This window comes from Podarcis liolepis (assembly GCF_965112155.1).
Source record: "Podarcis liolepis genome assembly, chromosome: 3".
Classification (NCBI taxonomy): Eukaryota; Metazoa; Chordata; class Lepidosauria; order Squamata; family Lacertidae; genus Podarcis; species Podarcis liolepis.
The window spans coordinates 70,063,887-70,082,132 of NC_139557.1; the positions used below are offsets into that span (position 1 = coordinate 70,063,887).

The following is an 18,246-nucleotide window of genomic DNA, read 5'->3' on the forward strand; positions in this document are numbered from 1 at the left end:
TAAATTTGGAGATGCATGTACACATTTATATTTTGGCAAAATGACATAAATACCTTAATCTACTATAACTATAACTTCTTCTTCTTTGGCGATCACTCGTAGCCAAGTAAGATTGCCTTCCATGAACACGATTTTAACAGTGAGTCCGTAAGTGACTGTGGAGGCCAATTCTGGATCCACACATCCTTCCACAGTAGGGACATAGGTTTCCGGGCGGGAGTTAATCATGGTGAGGGTTTGCCAAATGTGCCTTCCTTTTAGCACATTTCTCCCTTTCATCCTGAGTTCGAGTGTCTTCAAAGTCCATGGCACCCTTTGGTAAAGGCTATTCTCCAACTGGAGTGCTCACAGGCCTGTGTTTCCCAATCATTGTGTTTATACTACATTTTTAAAAGATTTGACTTGAGAGAGTCTTTAAATCTCTTTTGTTGACCCACCCACATTACGCTTTCCATTTTAAAGTTTGAAATAGAGTAGTTGCTTTGGAAGATGATAATCAGGCATCCGAACAACATGACCAGTCCAATGAAGTTGATGTTGAAGAATCATTGCTTTGACACTGAGTCTTTGCTTCTTCCAGTACACTGGCATTAGTTTGCCTGCTTTCCCAAGTGATGTGTAATTTTTTTCAGAGACACCGTTGATGGAATCTTTCTGGAGTTGGAGGTGGTGTTTATAAGTGGTCCATGTTTCATAAGCATACAGTAAGGTTGGTAGTACAATAGGTTTGTAAACAAGCATTTTGGTTACCCTGTGAATGTCCCAGTCTTCAAACACTCTTCATTTCTATTGGGAAAAAGCTGCACTTGCAGAGCTCAGGCGATGCTGGATTTCGGCATCAATGTCGGCCGTTGTGGAAAGATAACTGCCCAGGTAGGAGAAGTGATCAACACTTTCCAACATTACACCATTGAGTTGGATTTGTGCTGCTGCAAAGGGTTTGTTTTGTGCTTGTTGGTGCAGCACTTTGGTTTTTTGGATTTTGAACAATAGGCCCAGCTTTTAATAAGCTTCTGTGAAGATATTTAAGATAGTTTGGAGGTCATCCTCTGAATGTGAACATACTACGTTGTCATCAGCATACTGAAGCTCTATGACGGAAGTTACGGTAACCTTACTCTTTGCTTTCAGCCTACTCAGATTAAAGAGCTTTCCATCTGTTCGATATATGATTTCTACTCTGGTGGGGAGTTTCCCTTCGACAAAATGTAGGATCATACTAATGAAAATAATAGAGTTGGGATGATAGCACAACTCTGTTTAACACCTGATCCCACATGAATGGTTCACTTTGAGAGCCATTGTTATCTGTGATTGTTGCTGTCATATTATCATGGAGAAGCCAAAGAACGTTCACAAATTTATCTGGGCAGCCAGTTTTCAGAAGGACAGTCCACAGGGCATTACGATTTACAGTGTCAAAGGCCTTAGTCAGGTCAATAAATGCCATATACAGGGGTGGTTTTGTTTTCTGCATTTTTCTTGTAGCCGTCGAGCGATGAAAATCATGGCAACGGTCCCCCTAGAACAGGGGTCAGCAACCTTTTGCAGCCGTGGGCCGGTCCACCATCCCTCAGACCATGTGGTGAGCCGGACTATATTGAGGGGTTGCCTACCCCTGCCCTGGAAAGTTGAAAACCATTTTGGGATCCAGGAAGGGTGAGCTCGGATATTGTTAGGAGACGGTTTGCCAAGATCCTTGCAATAATTTTGCTGGCCGCAGCTAATAAAGAGATGCCACAATGGTTTCCACAATCTGTTCTATCACCTTAATCTACTATAACCATAATGTGGGTAGGCAAGGGCAAAAGGATAACTTTTGAGCATTGTGCTTGAGAATATCTGCATGCCATCAACAAGAAGGGTGTAGTTGACCCTGTGACATGATTCCAGAATACAACAGTAGATGGCTGAAATGTCTGGCACATATGTGTCCCATTTAATTTGGTGGAACTTCTGAGTAAACATGTTTAAGATCAGGCTGTAAAACACTGAGCAAGAGATGAAATTAACACAAATAGCTTTTAAAAAACATCCTTTTGCATTGTGGCATCACCTGCATGTCACAATAAACCATAGTTATTGATTTACCTATAGTGTAAGTGAGAGCAACAAACCACAATCCCTGGCTTAGTTTTTCATAGTTTCGCTCTTAACCATGGCTGGTTAGCAAAGGATTGCTCTTGGGCTCCAATCATAGTTTGTTGTGATTAAACAAACCATGACAAACCATTTCAGACATAACAGTCAGGGATTGTATTTTGTTGCTTCCTCATGCTTAGGAGGGAAGTGATCTCTGAGTTCATGGTAAACCATTACCTGTGATTTACCATAATGTGCAAACTGGGTTAGTATGTAAATGTAATTTGGTGTAATCAGCTAGGACCTTTTCATTTGCAAGCTTTAGTGAAATGAATATAGACTTGTTTGCAAATCCACTAGTACCCTTGTGGAACTTCCATTCATCTCAGTTGGGCTAGTGTGTAAACTTCCCAGGATTGTACCACACATTTTACAAATAAAGTTAAACTGTTATATTTCAGGTCATTTGCCTCTGTCCCATTTCTTTGAAATTCAAAATGCGAGTGCTGTAATTAACATTCAAACAAATGTTTTGAGGGTGTGACCCTTTCTCAAGCTCCTATTGTTCTCTGGCACAGAACGAACAAATACCAGTGTAACAATTTAGTAGTTTGTGGGTAGTAGACCGTGGTAAGATTATTGTGTTGGTACTTAGGAGTCTTGGGTTCTAATCCTTTTTCAGCCATAGAATTCCCTGAATTGCCTCCAGCAAATTATTGTTTCTCAGTTTGTTGTGATCGCAAATGAAATATTTTTTTTCCTACTAGACAGACTGCATTGGTAATGGAAATAATCGTAATCTCATAGTTGGTAACATTTGGGGGGTATCTGCTTTATGTGCTTTATTTTAGAATGAAAATAACCAGATATAGCCTCTTAACCATTTGTCTCCACTGAATATTGCTTTGGAGCACAGTGCCTTAGCTTCACTGCAATTATTTGTCGTGGCGAGCTGCCCTGTATAGCATGGTGCTGCTTGCACAGTATAGCAATGTGTTTGTGTATACAAGACTTGAGTCAGAAGAGAAAACTAATTCAGTTTAGTTTAGTCTGTTTTTCTTTTAGTAACTAGTCATTTATGTCCTGCTGGAAAGTATTTTTTGTAGTGCTTTGTCATCTAAATGTGTCTGTTGTCTCCTTAAACTGTTCCCAGTAAAAGCAGTGTACTGAAATAAGTAGTATTTTCCACCTCACTTATGACAATTGGTTTTAGTTATATAGTATCTACTTCATGTTAGGCCTTTACTCTATTCCTGGTATTCTGCAAAATGTAATAGGATCCCAGAAAGTGGGTTACACAAAGCCATGCTCAAAACATGTATAAAAATTACCACTTATACTCACGATAAATTTTGCTGAATAATCACTGAAAATTAGAGGGAGCAGAATTGAGGTTTTTAAGTTGCAATCCTATAAACACTTGAGAATAAGCCAATTTGAAATAAAAGGGGTCCGCTCTGAGTACATATATATAGGATTATAAATATTATTTAAAATATAGGCAAACATGTTAATGCCTTCCTAAATTTGTTGTCAATGAGTAGATGTGAGCATGAGAGATTTGTACTGCTAAATAGTATTTAACAATATGAGGGAGTATTGTGTCTTCTGTTGTAGCCTAGTCTAAATACAGAGCTGTTTCAGCAAGCTGTGTCCTTGAGCTGCTATGTTGTCTGAATATGCTAATAAGGAGAATGAGGAGAATTAACAAGCAAGTGTGAGATGCAGGCAAGCAGGGTAGATTGATTTAAATCAAGTTGATTTAAATCGCTCAAGAAAAAGACCTGGTTTAAATAATTTAAATCAACTTTCCAATTTCCTAATTAATATATTTCGTGAACAAGCATGCATACTAATTAGTTTCTATAACAATTAATACATATTTGGCTTTTGTCATCCAGCAGCATAAAGTATCTGGCTGTGCACACCACGTGTCTTTTGAACTGCAGGATTTATATCTGTAAAACCAGGGGATGAGTTGTGAAATTAAGGATTTCTCTTTACACATGGAAAGACACTAAGTAAGATCACTTACTTTAAGTCTGACTTTCTTAGTTCTTTTCAAAAGCATGTGTTAGTATTTCCTGGGCAGGACAGTATTTCTGCATGAGATGGAAACCAATGTCCATGCTGTTTGGATGAGAGAATTTCTGGGAATTTCTGAGTCCATAGGCATGATTTATTGTTTAGTCATTTAGTCGTGTCCGACTCTTCAGGACCCCAGCACTCCTGTCTTCCACTGTCCCGCATGGTTTAGGAAGCTGGAATAGTTAAATTTGAATTGACCCTATTTTATTCTTCAGCTCACTCATCTCCTACCAGAGTCCTATGATACTGTAGCACCACTCTGCCTTGCCTGATTGCTGACAGAGTAAGTTCAAATCTGCTGCTATGATGTCACTGCCAAGCTAATTGTGGGTGTAAGCTAGCAAAAGACTTTGTACACTTTTATGATTTATATTATGTCATTCCTATCATTCTTATGAGCTCAATAAGCAAGGGCATAGGAAGCAACTGATCACTGTCTGCAGATGTGACTTAATTATTTCCACCTTCTATAAATTAAGCATAGTGATCGCCAGAATAATGCAGTTCCTTGAAAAGTATAACTGGCTTCTACAGGAAGTGGAGGCCTTCCCAAATTAAATAGTCAAAGCACCATCTTTTGGGATTTTGATTTATGCCTCACCCAGGTGAGAGATATTAAAGTTGAGTGAAATGTGGCAACCACTTCCCACCAGCAACTCATGGATGCACACTTGGGAGCATCCTTTTCCCTGGAGCCAATCTCCGGGTTGGGGAACCTGTCAATCTCCAGATGGGACTCTCAGCAGTCCCAGGCAGCATGGCCAATGGTCAGAGATGAAGAGAGTCATAGTCCAGCAACATAGGTGAGGCCATCTGTAACAAGGAGCAGCAGAGCACAGATACCCTTGTTCCCATCAGTCAGTTTGCAATGTTCATTCTTTCATATCCTCCATGATTTGCCGTCAGCAACCCAGTCATGGGTTTGTTGCATGAACACATGCCTCATTTTTAAAACGTGTAATGTTCATGTCTGTTTCTTGTTTGGAAATCCCCAGCGGGCTGCCTTAGATACACAATTAATAGCAGCATTTCATAAATGCCTTGCCCTGGCTGCTCTGTCCCCAGTCCCTGACTCACCAGTGGCAAGCAGCAGCAGAAGCAAACTGATAAATGCTGTGTTCTCCTTTGGGGAAGATTTCGCTATAAATTGTTTTGAGTATTGGAAGCAAGGTTCCCAATTACAAAATGAACACACACTGGAATTTTAAAAGCGACCCTGCCTTAAAAGAACTCATTTGTTTCTGTAAAATAGAAAATGCAAAAATAAAATAAGAACTTATTTCACTATTACTGAAAAGTGTAACACCCACAGATGTTGTATTGTGAAGGACTTGGAAGGGCTGAGGAAAGGTAGTAAGGGAGGAAGCCTTGAGCATGATGTTTCTTTATTGCCCAAAAATAGTGGCAACAAATGGATTAAATGTTACAACAGTACCATTCTGAAAATCAGAGAGAATGTTCCGCTGTGCTTTTAAAATCCTATCCCATATAAAACTCCTCAGATGTAGGCAGTACTATTTAAAAAAACCTATTTTCTAAAACTAGATCCAGTCCCTGTAGGTTAATTAACAAAGCCTTTTCAAAGAATGCGCCTTTTGGTTAGAATTTTAAAAGGGGATTTTTTTTTTAAAAAAGGTACATATTACAGCTTCTTTTTAATAGTCTTCAATCAGATCCTCACATTCCATTTCAATCATTGCTTGGCAGTTCCATGGATCTTTCTGGTGAAAGGATTTCCTTACCTGCCATATCACCTTCACTTGGAATGAAAAGAAGTGAAATGCTTGGTGTTTCAAAATCATCTGAGGACTTCTTTTTGGACAGCATGGGAACATTTAGCCAAGTACACCATGGGAAATTATTCCTGGAGGGACCTGCACTAGGAGAGACATTCAGTTGTGCCCTCTATAAATGGATACAGATTACAGAAAATGGAACATGCCTTCCATGTGAATACAGGATAGTGAGAGGATTGGTTCTGGGAAGCATACATCTCTTGTTAAGGCTTAGAAATATGTTTAATAGATACTACTGCTGGACCTGGATTTGCTGCTATGGAGAGGGTGGGTACTTCTGCCCAGGGATTTTTTTCAGAACTTGTTGGAACTGAGTTCCGGCACCTTTCAGGTGGGTGCCACTGCCATTATATGAGAACAAGGAAAGCATTCATGGTGAGTTTCGGTACCTCTTTTTCTAAAAAAAAAATAGCATGGCTTCTGCCACATTTAAGATGTTGGCTGAAGCACTGGCAAGAGCATATGGATTTGCCACAGATTTGCTGAGTGATGCATCTGGGTTTGTTTTTAACGTACTAGCATTCCTAGACTGAAACATTAATCTGCTGCTGAAATCTCATCTGTCACAGAACCATGGAAGCTATTGGTGGCTTGCTATTTTTTATTTTGACTGAGAAACCTACATGGTAGTGGCAGAGGTGGTGGGCACCTGTGATGCTTTTGCTATGGTGGGCAATCAGTTCATGCAAACATAGCAGAGTAAGGCTGCTTCCTTTACATACCCTTTGTTTATGATTATTTATTATATATTAAATTCGTATATCGCCCTCCGTACATCTCGGAGCGATTCACAACCCAAAACTACTGCATGACGGGAGTAGTTTATTTCTTTCAACCAAAGAGGCTAACTATTATGTGAACTGCAGTTTCTTGCTTACTGGAAGTTGAAGCAACCCCTCAGAATCTCCAGATGTACATATGTATTGCACGAGCACACTTGTGCGCATTCAAAATTTCACCCTCTGTACCTATAGACCACTTTACTAGTGCGAGAGGCAGAGACGAATCTGTTGTTACTTAAGTTATTATGATACTGTTTTGTTGAACGATCAGCTCAAGGAATGAGATGAATGGAATTATTGTATTAGTGGGCTGTAGTAAAAGTCTCTGCTTTCTTTTTCGAAGACCTTTGTCTGATAGTCTTATAAATACATCCAGAGAATCCAACTTTGTCCCCCTCCTCTTATCCCCTTGCAAGGCTAGCACAGTAAGACCTTCTATAGCCAGCTCAGAGAAGGGTACTTCTTCATGTAAATAACACTGGCTTTTCATTTAAATATTTTGTTGAAATTATTTATACTAATTTGTCACACCAGCTGCCTCTAATATAGATTGCTGTTCAGTGTTAACACTCGGTCATATTTTAGGGTTAATTTACCGGCAGACTTCTCATTTGCAGACTCCCACAGAAATCTGGAGGAGCTGACCTAACTAAACACAAATGAAAAAGCCAAGTTTGGATTTGAGGATTTTTAATATCAGTTGTGGGAGAGGGGGAAAGCACCAAACGCAAATTATTTCCTTGTGTTATGTTGATTTTTCCTTGTGAAATTTTGCTTTAGAGGCATTATGATTTTGTCAATTTTACTATGACCTCTGCTCCCAAGCAATTTTTCTCCTTGGGGACTTGTCTTAGGCTGGGATGGGGCTTTTGGAGCCCCACCATGATAAATACTGACTGGGAGAATCAGTTTCTCAGGAAAAGAAGAAGAAGGAGTTTGGATTTGATATCCCGCCTTTCACTCCCCTTCAGGAGTCTCAAAGCGGCTAACATTCTCCTTTCCCTTCCTCCCCCACAACAAACACTCTGTGAGGTGAGTGGGGCTGAGAGACTTCAGAGAAGTGTGACTGGCCCAAGGTCACCCAGCAGCTGCATGTGGAGGAGCGGAGATGCGAACCCGGTTTCCCAGGTTACGAGACTACTGCTATTAACCACTACAGCACACTGGCTCTCCATATGATAAGGGCTACCTACTCTTGCCTGCTCATAACATAGTTTAGTAATGGTGAGCAGAAGATGGATTAGGATCTACTGGTATACCTGCAGTTTTCTGAGTGAATGAAGTAGAAGCAAGGATTTCCGACTCTCAACTTGTTTAACAACGGCAACAACAAAATAAACAGCCCCTTCCGAAAATTACAGTGCTGAAATGAGGAAAGTAGAGTATTTTGATTATATATTTATATAGAAGGACTGTGAGCTCAGTTCAGGTTTTGGCACTCAAAACAAATTCCTGGGCCAAAAATTCTTTAAATTCTGCCCACTTTTGCTTCAGATCACCCTGCACCCTTCTTTATTAGGATTCAGTGGTAAGCTAGTTTTTTATAATAATTTTTATTAAAGATTTCTTAGTTTTCAGAAATATGTGCATTGTCTATTTTTTCCCAGTTATGTTTTTTACAGATCAGTTTCATTTGTTGTGAAACATTAGTGTTGCATGCAGTATTAGGTTGGGAAGAAAAGAGGGGGAGGGTAGTGAGGGGGTGGGGTGGGGTGGTAATGCTTCTATTCTTCTTAGTGTATGTGTGGGCTTTTGTGTCAGCGTCACTTGTGTGGGTTCGCTTTCTATTCACTTGTTATATTTCCTTGGTGGTGAGAGAAGTTGGATGTGGCTTAGGGTTTGGTTGGTTGTCTTTGGTTGGCTGTAGTGAGATTTGTTTGTGTGTGCAAGGGTGGGTTTTTGGGTCAGGTTAGCCATATTGATTTTTATGATGTCGACGGATTCTTGTTGTCGTCTTGTTGGCCTATGTATGTGATAAAGGCATCTTCTATTTGTCCCCATGTCAGTTTCAGTTTATTGGTTAGTTTTTCTAGTAAGGCTGTTTCCCATACTGTTTGATACCATGGTTCATGTTTGCTTCTGACAGGTCTCTCCAGTGTCTGGCTATGATGCTTCTGGCTGCTGAGAGTAGGTGGGTTATCAGCCCTTTATAATGCGAGTGAGCATTATTATCTTGGAAGATGTTCAGTAGGGCCTGTTCTGGGGTGACTTCTAATACTTGTTTAGTTATTTGCTTATTTCTTGTATGACTGAAGTCCAGAAGAGTTGGATTTTGGGACATTCCCACCACATGTGGAGCTTTGTGCTTGTGGAGATGCATCCTCTCCAGCATTTTGGTGAGACTCCTGGGCATATCAGCGCTAGTTTACACGGTGTTAGGTACCATCTGTAAGTGAGTTTCAAGGTGAATTCTTTCCTTTTAGCTGAGAGGGATTTAAAGGGAGATTTAGACCACATTCTAGTCCATTGGGTGGGTTAATTTCATAGCCTATGTCGTCCTCCCATTGTTTTTTGATTACGTCGAAGGGGTTTGTGGAATTTTTTTGTCTTGTTGAATGGTGCATTTGAACATGAATTTACTGACTTTTCTCCATAATTGGAGGTCACAATGATCAAAACAGGAAGGTACTTCACTGTCCTGGCTCCTGCTCAGCGCACAAAGGCTCTTACTTGTAGTGGCAAGTCATGGTATAGAAGCAGGGCAAAAAGTTTAGAACTAGTCAGAAGTGATGAGGCTGTCCCAACAAGTTTCTGCACTTGTCCTGCCTTGCTTTAAAAAATGAGTTGTGCATACTCACTTATGAGACCCTCTCACCTTGTGGGAATATCAAGATTGCAAGTATGCAGTATATAGTGGTGGGTGGGTCTGCTCCCCTCTCTGAAGGCAGCAACTAGTTCTATGTGACATGACTGCACTCTCCTGTTGCTGTTCAAGTTGCTACTGTCTTCTGAGGCTCTCCCCTCCAATGTGACTCCAAAGCAACAGAAGTCAGGGTGGTAAAGCGAGATCCTTCCCTCCTCCCACCCTTGTTCCTACAATAGAGCCCCCCTCCTCTGTTCCTTCCTCCACTAGCAGAGCCTGCTAACCCAGTTTCAGGCCCAACAGCACTTCAGGACTTAAGACGTCCACTGAAACCTTTATCAGTCAGAAATGTTAGCTGCTATTAGAAATCTATAGCAGTTTATATTGCCGCCTGCTGCCTGTGTCCTAAGGAGCTAAATACGCATCTAGGATAACCAACAGTCATATAATATCAGCATGTAAAAGTAAATGAAAAGCAGGCAGGTTTTTAAATGGATACCTGTGCTTGGGGGGGGGGATAGTTTAAAAGCTTTCAGTGTTGTTAATGGCAAGTTTGCATGTTTCCAATTCTGTGGCACCAACAACAGCTACTGACAGCCTTTATTTAGTGACAGGTTACGTTCAGTTGATAGCCAAACTCATTATCCACTGCCACGAGCGTTAAGCAGATGAACAATATAGAGAGGTGTCCTTATTCTTTTTTATTAGGTATGTTACAAGATACACTCACAAGGTCTTTGAAGTACCCTGCAGTTTCCACTAGAGGGTGATTCCTTCCAGGCATGGTTTTAAACTATTAAGAAAAGCAGTTCCTACAATCTGCATGATGCTGTAATTTTGCTTGAGTTTAAGCAGAACTTATTCTATGTGACATTACAACTACATATGTGCTTTCACAGTACTTAAAGCAAACTTAAACAAGAAGAGCAAATTAAAGAGAGTAAGATACAACTGTATGTTGTGGTGGATGGGGATCATTTCCTGTTAACAAAAAGAACATGTTGATATTTTATTGGACTGTCCTTGGCATGACATGAAATATTGTATCAGGGCATTGAATCTAAGCACTTGATGGTTACTCTTTACTTTCTTAAAAAAAGAAAGAAAAGAACTGACATTATCTGTGTTATTCTGTACAATTGTTTGCAATTAGAAGCATTTGATGACTTCATGCTGAGTTTTTGAGTTAAAGTCATAAGCCCCACATAGGAAATATGAAAGACAAAACATACTCAGATTTTAACCGTTTGCTATTATAACTGTCTCTTTTTGCTTCTGTGGTCTAACAGGAGAAAATTTAAATTAATAATTTTAAATCAGTCAGTTCCATATCATTTTAATTTAAGAATTTGGATAGTGTTCCAAAAATACGGCATCAAACTAGTTTAATGTTCTCTTCTCTTTCTGCCCAGATTAGCTGATTTCCAATTAGAGCCTGCTCTGTAGACAATATTGTTAATGCATCTCTTGGCTGTAAATGGATGTATTGTTTAAAGAGTCAAACATAATTATTGATTCTAATTCTGCCTGTGATCTCTTTCCCCCCCCCCACACTTTCTGTGGTTTAACTTTTACATCTATACATTTACCAGTGTGATGAAATGCTCTGTTTTCTGCCAGTTGTTTTGAGCATTGGATGCACCTTGTTGGGACCTGCAAAATGCATTTATTGGTTATTTTAATTTGTCAGCCTCCTTTCTCTGTCCTTGTTGATGCAGCCTGTCAGATCCTTCTTTTAAAAGTCACATGTACTATTGTGGAGCATTTAGGTGGTGAATTTTTTTAGATATGGTGACATTAAATTGAAATTTTGCTACAGAGTTCAGCCCAGAATACAGATGTGGACATAAGGCTGAAACCCTAAGCACACTTACTTAGAGGTAAGTGCCTTTGAAATCAGTAGGATGTACTTCCAAAACAGGCAAGCCTATTTAAAGCCCATGTCACCCAGTTGATTGTGAAGTATGGTAAGAAGTTAATATTTCTTTTAAAAGTTGAACATGTGTATTCAAATCTTAGCATTAGTAGATCACTGGCAATTCCATATTGGCCTCACTAGATCCTATAACAGCATGCACACATTCTTTTGTGCTTCTATGCCTCATTGTTTCTTGCAATCCAGCAGCTGCGGCCTCTGCCCCAGGAGAGCAAGTCTGTTGTTTGCAGAATCTGCTTTGCTCAAGGCAGGTCAGGATTCTGTGAGACTCTATACTCATTGCCCGATTTCCACTTACTCTTGTTTCTTTTCTGTCATGTAAGTTTGTGCAGGAATTTTGAAGCCAGGCAACATCTCATAAACTTGAGATTAGAATAGTGCTTTAGTTTGTGGCTGGGGCAAGTTGTGATCCTTGTGCTCTGAATTCATAACTCCTTTCCCTGTCCATTGACTTGAAGGGTAATTTCCCTATATTCTGACTTGCTGCACCCTTGATTAGCCCCTCTTTCCCACTGCTCTTGTCGCTTGTATTTACTAAGGCCTATGTATTGATTTATATAATTTGGATATAGGAGTTTGGGGCTTCCAGAGCAAAAGTAGAGGGATAGCGTTGGAGTGTGTCTGTGTATGCATTTGTGAGATATGGCACCAAGAAAGGAAAGATCATTCAAGAAAGAATGTCCAAGCCTTACTTGTAGCTGAAAGTCATTCAACAGTACTAATATATATATATTTATAGATTTTACCTTCTTGATTGTCACAAATTTACAAGTGCTCCTCCTGCTTATGTTGTGTGTGTGCTTCTTTAATTATTTAAGTTCCAATTATGTATAACTTTAATGCATAATTTTAATTCCAGTTTGAGGATGAATCCATGACAAGTATTTAGAAGTGTGTGTATTATTATACTTATCTTATTTTTTTAAAGAAAACCAATTTGAAGGACCATCATTAGGTTTTGATACAAACTCCACCAATAAACCTGCCCACTGTCTTGATATGCTTAGCCCTTTGTCTTTTCCTCATCCAGAAGCAAACAGTGTTTCTTGCTTGAACTGGATATTGCACGAATGCAGTATTCAGCAGGTTTGGGCAGACTTCAGACTGGCACAATTTGCTTTGAGTTTTATCTGCCAATTAGGTGCATTGCCAGTTACCCACTCCATGAGCCACAGCGTTGGGATGACCTGCAAGTGCAAGTACAAATTTGCATATGAGTTACTGCAGATCAGAAATTCAAAAAAGCCTGACTTATTAGAAGTCAGAAATCCTTGCTGATCTACCACACATCACCCAGAGATCTACCAAAAGACCTCAATCTAGCTTCTCCCTGCCCCTTACAGTATAAAACACTGCAACATTTTCTTCAGCTATCTTTATTATGGTGAGAATTCTAGTTTTTGACAGCCTACCTTCCCCAAATGACGATTGGCTTTTTCAAGTGTGTTCAATTCATAGCTTGGTTCTATCTATTCTGTGTCTAAACAGCTTGTGTTATGGGATTACACAGTGTTTACATACATATGTTTTCTCGGATTCTGTTGTTCTGGTCAATAGATATTTTTAAGTGACTACCTTTGAAATGATATTTTTGCTTATAATTTCAGGTTGAAGTCTTGGCCTCGGAGGATGCTTCATTTGGACTCAAGGTCTGTAGTTGATGAAGTTTTGACTTTCTAGGTGTCATCAATGTAGGATGGTTAATTTGATTTTGCATACAAAATTATTCCCAACCCCCGAAAACTGTATCAATATTTGATTCAAATCCACTAGTTCAAGCAACATCTGGGGCTTAATACTTCAGGTGGCACTTCATATGGTCTGTGGTGTTCCACTTATTTTCAAAGTGAAATGTTTTGAGGGGACTCAGATTGGAAAAGCTGATGTTATAGGGGAATGGAAAGAGGGGACTTTTGAATGTGGTGTTTCATAGAGTTCTGGAGTTTAATAAGCCTCTTGCATTTGTGTACTGATAGCCATTTTTCGTTGTAAAGGGGTTGATGTCTGACCAGTTTGGTAATTCTGATTTGTACTGTCTGGAATTTTAAGTTATTCTAGAGATCTTGTGAAGGTTCTATGCGTACTTTCACAAACTTAAACATTGATTTCAATTATTTGTGAAATCTTGGATGATGCACATTATGGTATTGATCTCATTCTTAAGCGTACTTAGTAGCAGATGATCCTAGGCAAAACAGATTGTGTGTAGGCTATACAGACACTTAGTGAGAAGAGAGAATGGTTATGGGGAGAGGGAGAAGAATTTGGGAACATGAGCCTAAATCACGAGTCTCCTGCTGTTGAATTATCCGTATAATATGATACTTCTGAAAGGCATAACAGCGGCATTATCACCAAGGTAGAACAATCAGTAAGAAAAGAATGAATTTCAAAATTCATAAGGGAGAACCATGCACAAAATTAACTCTGGTAACTGGGAAAAAATCCAAATTTACACTGTTAAAGTTACTAAATATTTATGACAGCATGCTTTACCATTGTTCCCTTATTATGTTGTGATACCTGATAAACTGATTTAAACTAAATTATTAAAAATAAGTAGCCCTGCTCTACTGTTATGTGAAGTATTTAACATATGGTATTCTGTAGCGCTTTCTGTCTTTTTTTTGTTTTAAGGCGCAGCGTGCATACAGAACATTCACTGAATATTTAATAAAGCTGGAGGGTCAGCTCTTGCAAAATCATCTCTATAATCCTTCATGCTAGCTGAGTAAACAGAAGTATTACTGAAGATTATTGTAGCCAATAGCTCTCACTGCCCGACCCATTCTGGAGAAGGCTCTGCTATTATTTTATGGCTAAAGTTGCAAGTTGGCAATAGTATTAGGCCCAATTTATATGTGACAGAGGCCATGGTTTAAAGCGCTTACCATGTAAATGTTCCACTTTCTTCCCATCATATTTAAATGCATTTAGCACATGCATCAACCCGCTCATGTTTAGCATTAGCAGTTCAGCGACCCAGGAGGGCAACCGGCTGGCACACTAAGTCTACACGCGAATGAGCCAATGCATATGGTAAGTGCTTTTAAAAGGGAAGGAAGCATGTGTAGATTGCTTGCAGGGGTAAGCACTTCCCTTGGCCAGTGTCACACACAAACAGAGCTTAATGGCTAACTTTGCACAGATGGAAAAACTGATGTATGTTTTAATTAAGGCAGGAATGGTTGTGACTTTTGTTTTTCTTTTGTTTTTCTTTGCGTACATTCATATGCTTTCAATATATTTTTTTTAAGTCCAAAGCTCTCACCTATCAATATAGCCTTGATAGTATAAGATACTGTTTCCCAAACTTCAGAAAATTATAAAACACCGCACTTTCTACTGAACTTTCCATTGGATGCTCTACACTGGCTGCATCTTACAGGGTTATCGGCCAACACTAATAAATCACAAGCAGTCCGAACTGTTCAGAACTGAAGATATTATTAAGATTGCATGATGACTTCAAGTTGAATTTATAACTTTTTACCATATTGTCTGTGTTTTAAATAATCTTTGAAGTGTACTTTTTGTCAATGGAACAATAATAGTTCTATGTACCTACAATATCCTGCAATCCAGTATGAATGGATACTTAATTGCTTGTAAATATATATTCTTTGTAGTCAAGACAGAGTACTGGTTCCCAGGTATTTTAATCTGTGATCTCCTAGCTTCCTTTAGTTCCTGTTTGGTAACACTGCCCAATTACTATGAGTGCGTGTAGCAGAGTGGGTGATAGGAACAAACTGCATAGCATAGTAAGTGAACATTGTTGCCTGTATTTTCTTGTGATACCTAAAAAGCTGTCTTGGAATAATTTATGAAAAACAAATAGAACTGCTCTAGTATTCTTTTAAAGTATTTAACAAATGTAGCATTCTAACTGGGAATAAAAGGGCAATTTCTGAGCTCTCCCCCTCTTATTGGAAGTGCATTTTTACATATTTCATGCCAAAAATCTTAGGTAGATCAAAGAGTTACTCTGAGAAGAAACCTTTAGTACAGCGTTCAACAGAATTTATGTAGTGTTGGAAGATAAATCATATATTATCATCTGTCTTCAAAACCCACTTTTTCTGTAAATTGGCACAAACCTCTGGTCCCCATATGCTATGACAGCTAAGCCTGGGGGGAGGTATGACCACCATAATCTTCCCCATGTTTACCCTCTGCCTTGATTTTGCTCCTATTTCTCTGCTGTCTCGCTTGTGTCTGTTTCTAGACTGTAAGCCCCCTTGCACTGAGGATCTCTTCTCTCACTCTTTGTAAAACACATAAATAACTGGCACTATATGTAAAATAATAATATTAAGGTCTGTTCTTTTTTTAAAAAAAATATGTGGAATACCAAGGATGTCTCTGGTTTTAGAGGTGTTACAAGGAGGTCCGTAGGATTCCATAGAGCAGACATCATTGCATCAGACGAAGTATAATGCCACAAGATTGTCTCAGTTCATCAGATAAATTGTTTTTATGCATTTCTGTATTTTCAGTCCAGTCCAAAGATTTCTTATTGTGTAATGAACTGCAGTGCCCACATGGAGCTTCCTCACTAGCTTAAGTGCTAATAGCAGTGTCACATGCAATGTGGGTAACCCTATACTGAAGCTAATGAAGAGGTTCCTGCTAACACCGGAGCTCCCTGTGGACATAATGTTCTCTCACATCTGCCTGAAATACTAGAACACTGTTCATGTGGAGTTCAGTTAGTGTATTGCAACACTCAACATTTGGATTAGAGCTTATTCTGCTCTTTAATCTTTTTCTCAGGGTATTTATACTCACCCACTTGGGTGACCATTAATTTAGGGTGAGAGAATATGGAACATATAAAGCTGCCTGGTAAGACAATTGGTCCAGCTATCTCACTGCTATTTGTTGTGTACATCAGGGGTACCCAATCAGCATCTGCAAGCTTGGCCAGAGGTCAGTGATGATGGGAATTATAGTCCAGAACATCTAAAGGGCATCAGGTTAATTATTCCTTGTGTACACTGCCTGGCAGCTGCTTCCCAGGATTTCGGACAGGGCCTTTCACAGTCATACCAGCAGATGCCAGGGTTTGAACCTGGGGACTTCTGCCTGCAAGGCATGTGGTCTGCCATTAAGCTACATCCTCTTCCCATATACATATGGCATGGGTAAGGTCAGAGGGGTAAAGATGAAAATTGGTACAAACCCAACTGTTACCAAAATATTCTTCTGCATACTAAACCTGAAAATGTTCAGCTGGTTGATACGTGCTTTATGATCATGTTTGTGAAAGGCAAGTTAGGATGAAAGAAAAATAGCTACGTACATTGTTAGCATGGCTTTTGCTGGAAATCATTCAAAGCAGCCTCTGCTTCTGCCATCTGCTGGCTGCTAATACCATTCACATCTTGAAAGGATAGTGAAGTTTTATTAAAGCCAATTAACCTTTATCCGATTGAGTGTTTTAAGTACTGACTCCGTTGATTTGTTGATGAGTGTATTTAATGTATACCCTCTTCTAAATTATGCCTTTGCTCTAACCTTGCATGCAACCTTTGCTGACTTCAAGAATATTGCACAGGTGTGAAAACAGATTTCTGATTATTAATCAGTAGTTTTATCTGAAGTACTCAGACAAGACTGGAAAACATAAATCTTTTTTAGATATAGCTCCTCTATATTACCCAATGCATACACCCACCATAGACTGGCTTCCTAGTGTGCAAGTTGTGTTGGTTCTATGGCTACTAAAAATTAAAATAGCAATATTTGCCTTTTTCTTCTTTCTTTTCTCTTTTGAACTAGAGAATATAAAAACTAGTTATGCATTCAAGGATTTCCACTATGGCAATCACAAGTTGTTATTTTTTCTAATGAGGTTCACAATTAAAATAATTGTTCTATGTCAGATGTTGTGATTTTAGTAGTCATATAAAACCTACACTCAGTGATCTCTGAATCATTTTTATTTGATATTATAAGCAAAGGTCATCTGCATCCTGGCCTTTGATAGCTGAGATATATTTTTAGGAGCCACCCCATTTTTTGTTTTAAATTGTATTACTGGATTTGCACTAAGAACTGGCTTTATTTGATTTTTAAATTTGTATTGTTTTAACCCAGCCTGTGGTCTTGTGATGAAGGACGGCTAAGAAATCAAACTGATTGATCGATCAACCAATCAACCATGTATTTGGTAAAATATGACTTTTTGCATGGGAAGTTATGAAGAAACAAGATCTATCAACTTCCATCTCTAGTTTAGTGTAGTAGTAGCATTTACTGCCTTAAAAAATGCCAGGCATGTTATAGGCTATAAGCGTTTCTGGTGATGCTGCAGAATCATTTTGGGGCATGTTCTTTCTGCATCCAAAGGGAGTGCACAGCAACCCCTTGATACAGCGAAATAACATGCAGTGCTCCCCAAATGCTTTTACTGCTCAGAATAGAAATTGGGAATTCACTTATCTTGTAATTTCTAGTGTATCTTATTCTCCTTCATCACCAAGTTACCACTGAACTCTTTTAAGCCACATTGAATTAGAGAATATTTCTAAAACCTGGTTCAGTTGGGGGCAGGGGAGGCTATGATGGACTAAATTGAAGTAAAAATTTATGTGAACAAATACACTCCTTCTGTCTGCATAATGCACTCCAGTCTAGTAGCTTCTACTGAAGGAAGGGTATGAGTAGAGATGGGAAGGCCTGGGGGGAAACCGAAAAAAATTTCCCCTGTTTTTTCCCAAAGCCGTTTTCCCCCAGAAAAATTGGGGGTGGGGT

At 39.2% G+C, this 18,246-nt stretch overlaps 1 protein-coding gene across 18 annotated transcripts in view; it reads left to right on the forward strand.

Annotated features, from left to right (window-relative positions):
• ARID1B (AT-rich interaction domain 1B) overlaps positions 1-18,246 on the forward strand; it is a 357,120-nt gene that overhangs the window by 175,353 nt on the left and 163,521 nt on the right. For 14 of the 18 annotated variants that reach the window (XM_083496337.1, XM_083496351.1, XM_083496347.1 and 11 more), the window contains one exon: positions 13,095-13,136. The exons of the other annotated variants lie outside the window; for them this stretch is intronic. In XM_083496337.1, coding sequence (XP_083352463.1) covers positions 13,095-13,136 — 42 coding nt within the window. The remainder of the gene's footprint in view (positions 1-13,094; positions 13,137-18,246) is intronic. 18 annotated transcript variants of the gene reach the window in all.